The sequence below is a fragment of the Malurus melanocephalus genome, unplaced genomic scaffold, assembly GCF_030028575.1.
Source record: "Malurus melanocephalus ecotype Western Australia unplaced genomic scaffold, MMel_1.1 scaffold_3514, whole genome shotgun sequence".
In the NCBI taxonomy this organism is placed as follows: Eukaryota; Metazoa; Chordata; class Aves; order Passeriformes; family Maluridae; genus Malurus; species Malurus melanocephalus.
Genome location: NW_026626746.1, coordinates 3003 through 5562, shown reverse-complemented (window position 1 = coordinate 5562; position 2560 = coordinate 3003). Strand labels below are relative to the sequence as shown.

General features: G+C 66.9%; 1 protein-coding gene across 1 annotated transcript in view; it reads left to right on the top strand.

Annotated features, from left to right (window-relative positions):
• Nucleotides 1-428: 428 nt before the first annotated feature.
• The window catches only part of MPZ (myelin protein zero), a gene marked incomplete at its 5' end in the record, with an annotated part of 5124 nt that continues 2992 nt past the window's right edge, over nt 429-2560 (top strand). The window contains 2 exon segments of the mRNA XM_057389109.1: nt 429-595; nt 2075-2288. Of these exon segments, the coding sequence (XP_057245092.1) occupies nt 429-595; nt 2075-2288 (381 nt within the window).

Here is a 2560-nt window from a genome sequence, read left to right as displayed (position 1 = left end):
CGGGACGGTGCCACATCACCACTGTCCCCTCCGAGCCACTCCTGGGGACACCGAGATGGTGCCACAATTCCTCTGTCCCCTTCGGGCCACTCCTGGGGACACCGGGGCGGTGCGACATCACCGCTGTCCCCTYCGRGCCACTCCTGGGGACACCGAGATGGTGGCACAACTCTGCTGTCCCCTCCGAGCCACTCCTGGGGACACCGGAGCGATGCCACATCATCACTGTCCCCTCCGAGTCCCCCGCGGGGACACTGAGATGGTGCCATAACTCCTCTGTCCCCTCCGGGCCACTCCTGGGGACACGGGGGCGATGCCACCACTCCGCTGTCCCCATCCCCTCCACCCTTTTTGTCCCCATTTGGTGGCGTTCCGGGGAACACCGGCGGCTCGGGCGCGCGGCGCTGACACCCCCCGGTGTCCCCCAGGATTGTCGCCGGTGTCCCCAATCCACGTGTACACGCACCGCGAGGTTTATGGCACCGTGGGCTCCCGTGTCACCCTGTCGTGCAGCTTCTGGTCCAGCGAGTGGATCTCGGAGGACATTTCCATCACCTGGCACTTCCAGGCCGAGAGCTCCCGCGACAGCATCTCCGTGAGTGTCGCCGCTGTCACCCGCGGTGTCCCCAACGCGTCGCCACAGCGCTCCCAGCCCCGCTGTCCCCGTGTCGCGGTGCCAGCACCAGCGGGACAAACGCTTCATTGAGGGTGGCGCGGTGTCCCCTCGCACTGGGGTGGCATTGGGGTCGCACTGGGTGGCACTGGGGTGTCCCCATGGATTGCCGGTGACAGCCCAGCAGTGTCCCCTCACTCTATGGTGGCACTAGGGTGTCCCCACGGTGTCTTCTTGTCCCGGTGCCCAACCCCAGCAGGGTGACACGGTGTGTCCTCACACTGGGGTGGCATTGGGGTGACACTGGGGTGTCCTCGTGGGGTCCCGGTGCCAGCCCAGCAGTGTCTCCTCGCTCTGTGATGTCCCCACAGTGTCACTTTGTCCCGGTGCTCAGCGCCAGCAGGGTGACACGGTGTCCCCTCGCACTGGGGTGGCATTGGGGTGGCACTGCGGTGTCCCCGTGGGGTCCCCGTGCCAGCCCAGCAGTGTCCCCTCGCTCTATGGTGGCACTGGGGTGTCCCCACAGTGTCCTCTTGTCCCGGTGCCCAGCCCCAGCAGGGTGACACGGTGTCCCCTCGCACTGGGGTGGCATTGGGGAGGCATTGGGGTGGCATTGGGGTGGCATTGGGGTGGCACTGCGGTGTCCCCGTGGGGTCCCCGGTGCCAGCCCAGCAGTGTCCCCTCGCTCTGTGATGTCCCCACAGTGTCACTTTGTCCCGGTGCCCAGCTCTAGCAGGGTGACACTGTGTCTTCTCGCATTGGGGTGGCACTGGGGTGGCATTGGGGTGTCCCTGTGGGGTCCCGGTGCCAGACCAGCAGTGTCCCCTCGCTCTGTGATGTCCCCACAGTGTCACTTTGTCCCGGTGCCCAGCCCCAGCAGGGTGACACGGTGTCTTCTCGCACTGGGGTGGCACCCGGGTGGCACTGGGGTGTCCTCGTGGGGTCCCGGTGCCAGCCCAGCAGTGTCCCCTCGTTCTGTGATGTCCCCACGGTGTCCCCACAGTGTCCCCTGGTCCCAGTGTCCTGCTCCAGCCCCAGCAGGACAGTCCCCTCCCTGYGGGTGGCACCGTGTCCCCTCACCGTGGTGGCGCTCTGGGCTGTCACCCCACCGGCTCTGGGTGTCACCCTGGCTCTGAGGTGTCACCCTGCCGGCTTTGGGATCTCACCCCGCCGACTCCGGGGTGTCACTCTGCCGACTCTGGGGTGTCACTTAGTGGGCGCCGTGTGTCACCCTGATGGCTCTGGGTGTCACTGCGGCTCTGGGGTGTCACCCCGGCTCTGAGGTGTCACCCTGTTGGCTCTGGAGTGTCACCTTGCCGGCTTTGGGGTTTCATCCCGCCGGCTCTGCGGTGTCACCCCGATCCTGGGTCTCACTCCGCCGGCTCTGCGGTGTCACCCCGCCACCCTGGGGTGTCACCCCGCCACCCCGGCCACCCTCTGACGGCGCTGTCGCTGTCGCAGATCTTCCACTACGCGCAGGGCCAGCCGTACATCGATGACGTGGGCAGCTTCAAGGACCGCATCGAGTGGGCGGGGAACCCGCGGCGCAAGGACGGCTCCATCGTCATCCACGGCCTGGAGCCCACGGACAACGGCACCTTCACGTGCGACGTGAAAAACCCGCCCGACATCGTGGGCAAATCCTCGCAGGTCACACTCTACGTGCTGGACAAAGGTGCGAGGGTGGCAGCTCGGTGTGATCGGTGTGACACGGGGAGGGTGGCACCTCCCTGATCCCATACTGGTGAGGGTGACACGGGGAGGGTGGCACCTCGGTGTGTTGGGGGTGACACGGGGAGGGTGGCACCTCCCTGATCCCGTCCTGGTGGGGGTGACACGGGGAGGGTGGCACCTCGGTGTGTTGGGGGGTGACACGGGGAGAGTGGCACCTCAGTGCCCACTCATTGATCAGGGTGACACGGGGAGGGTGGCAGCTCGGTGTGATCA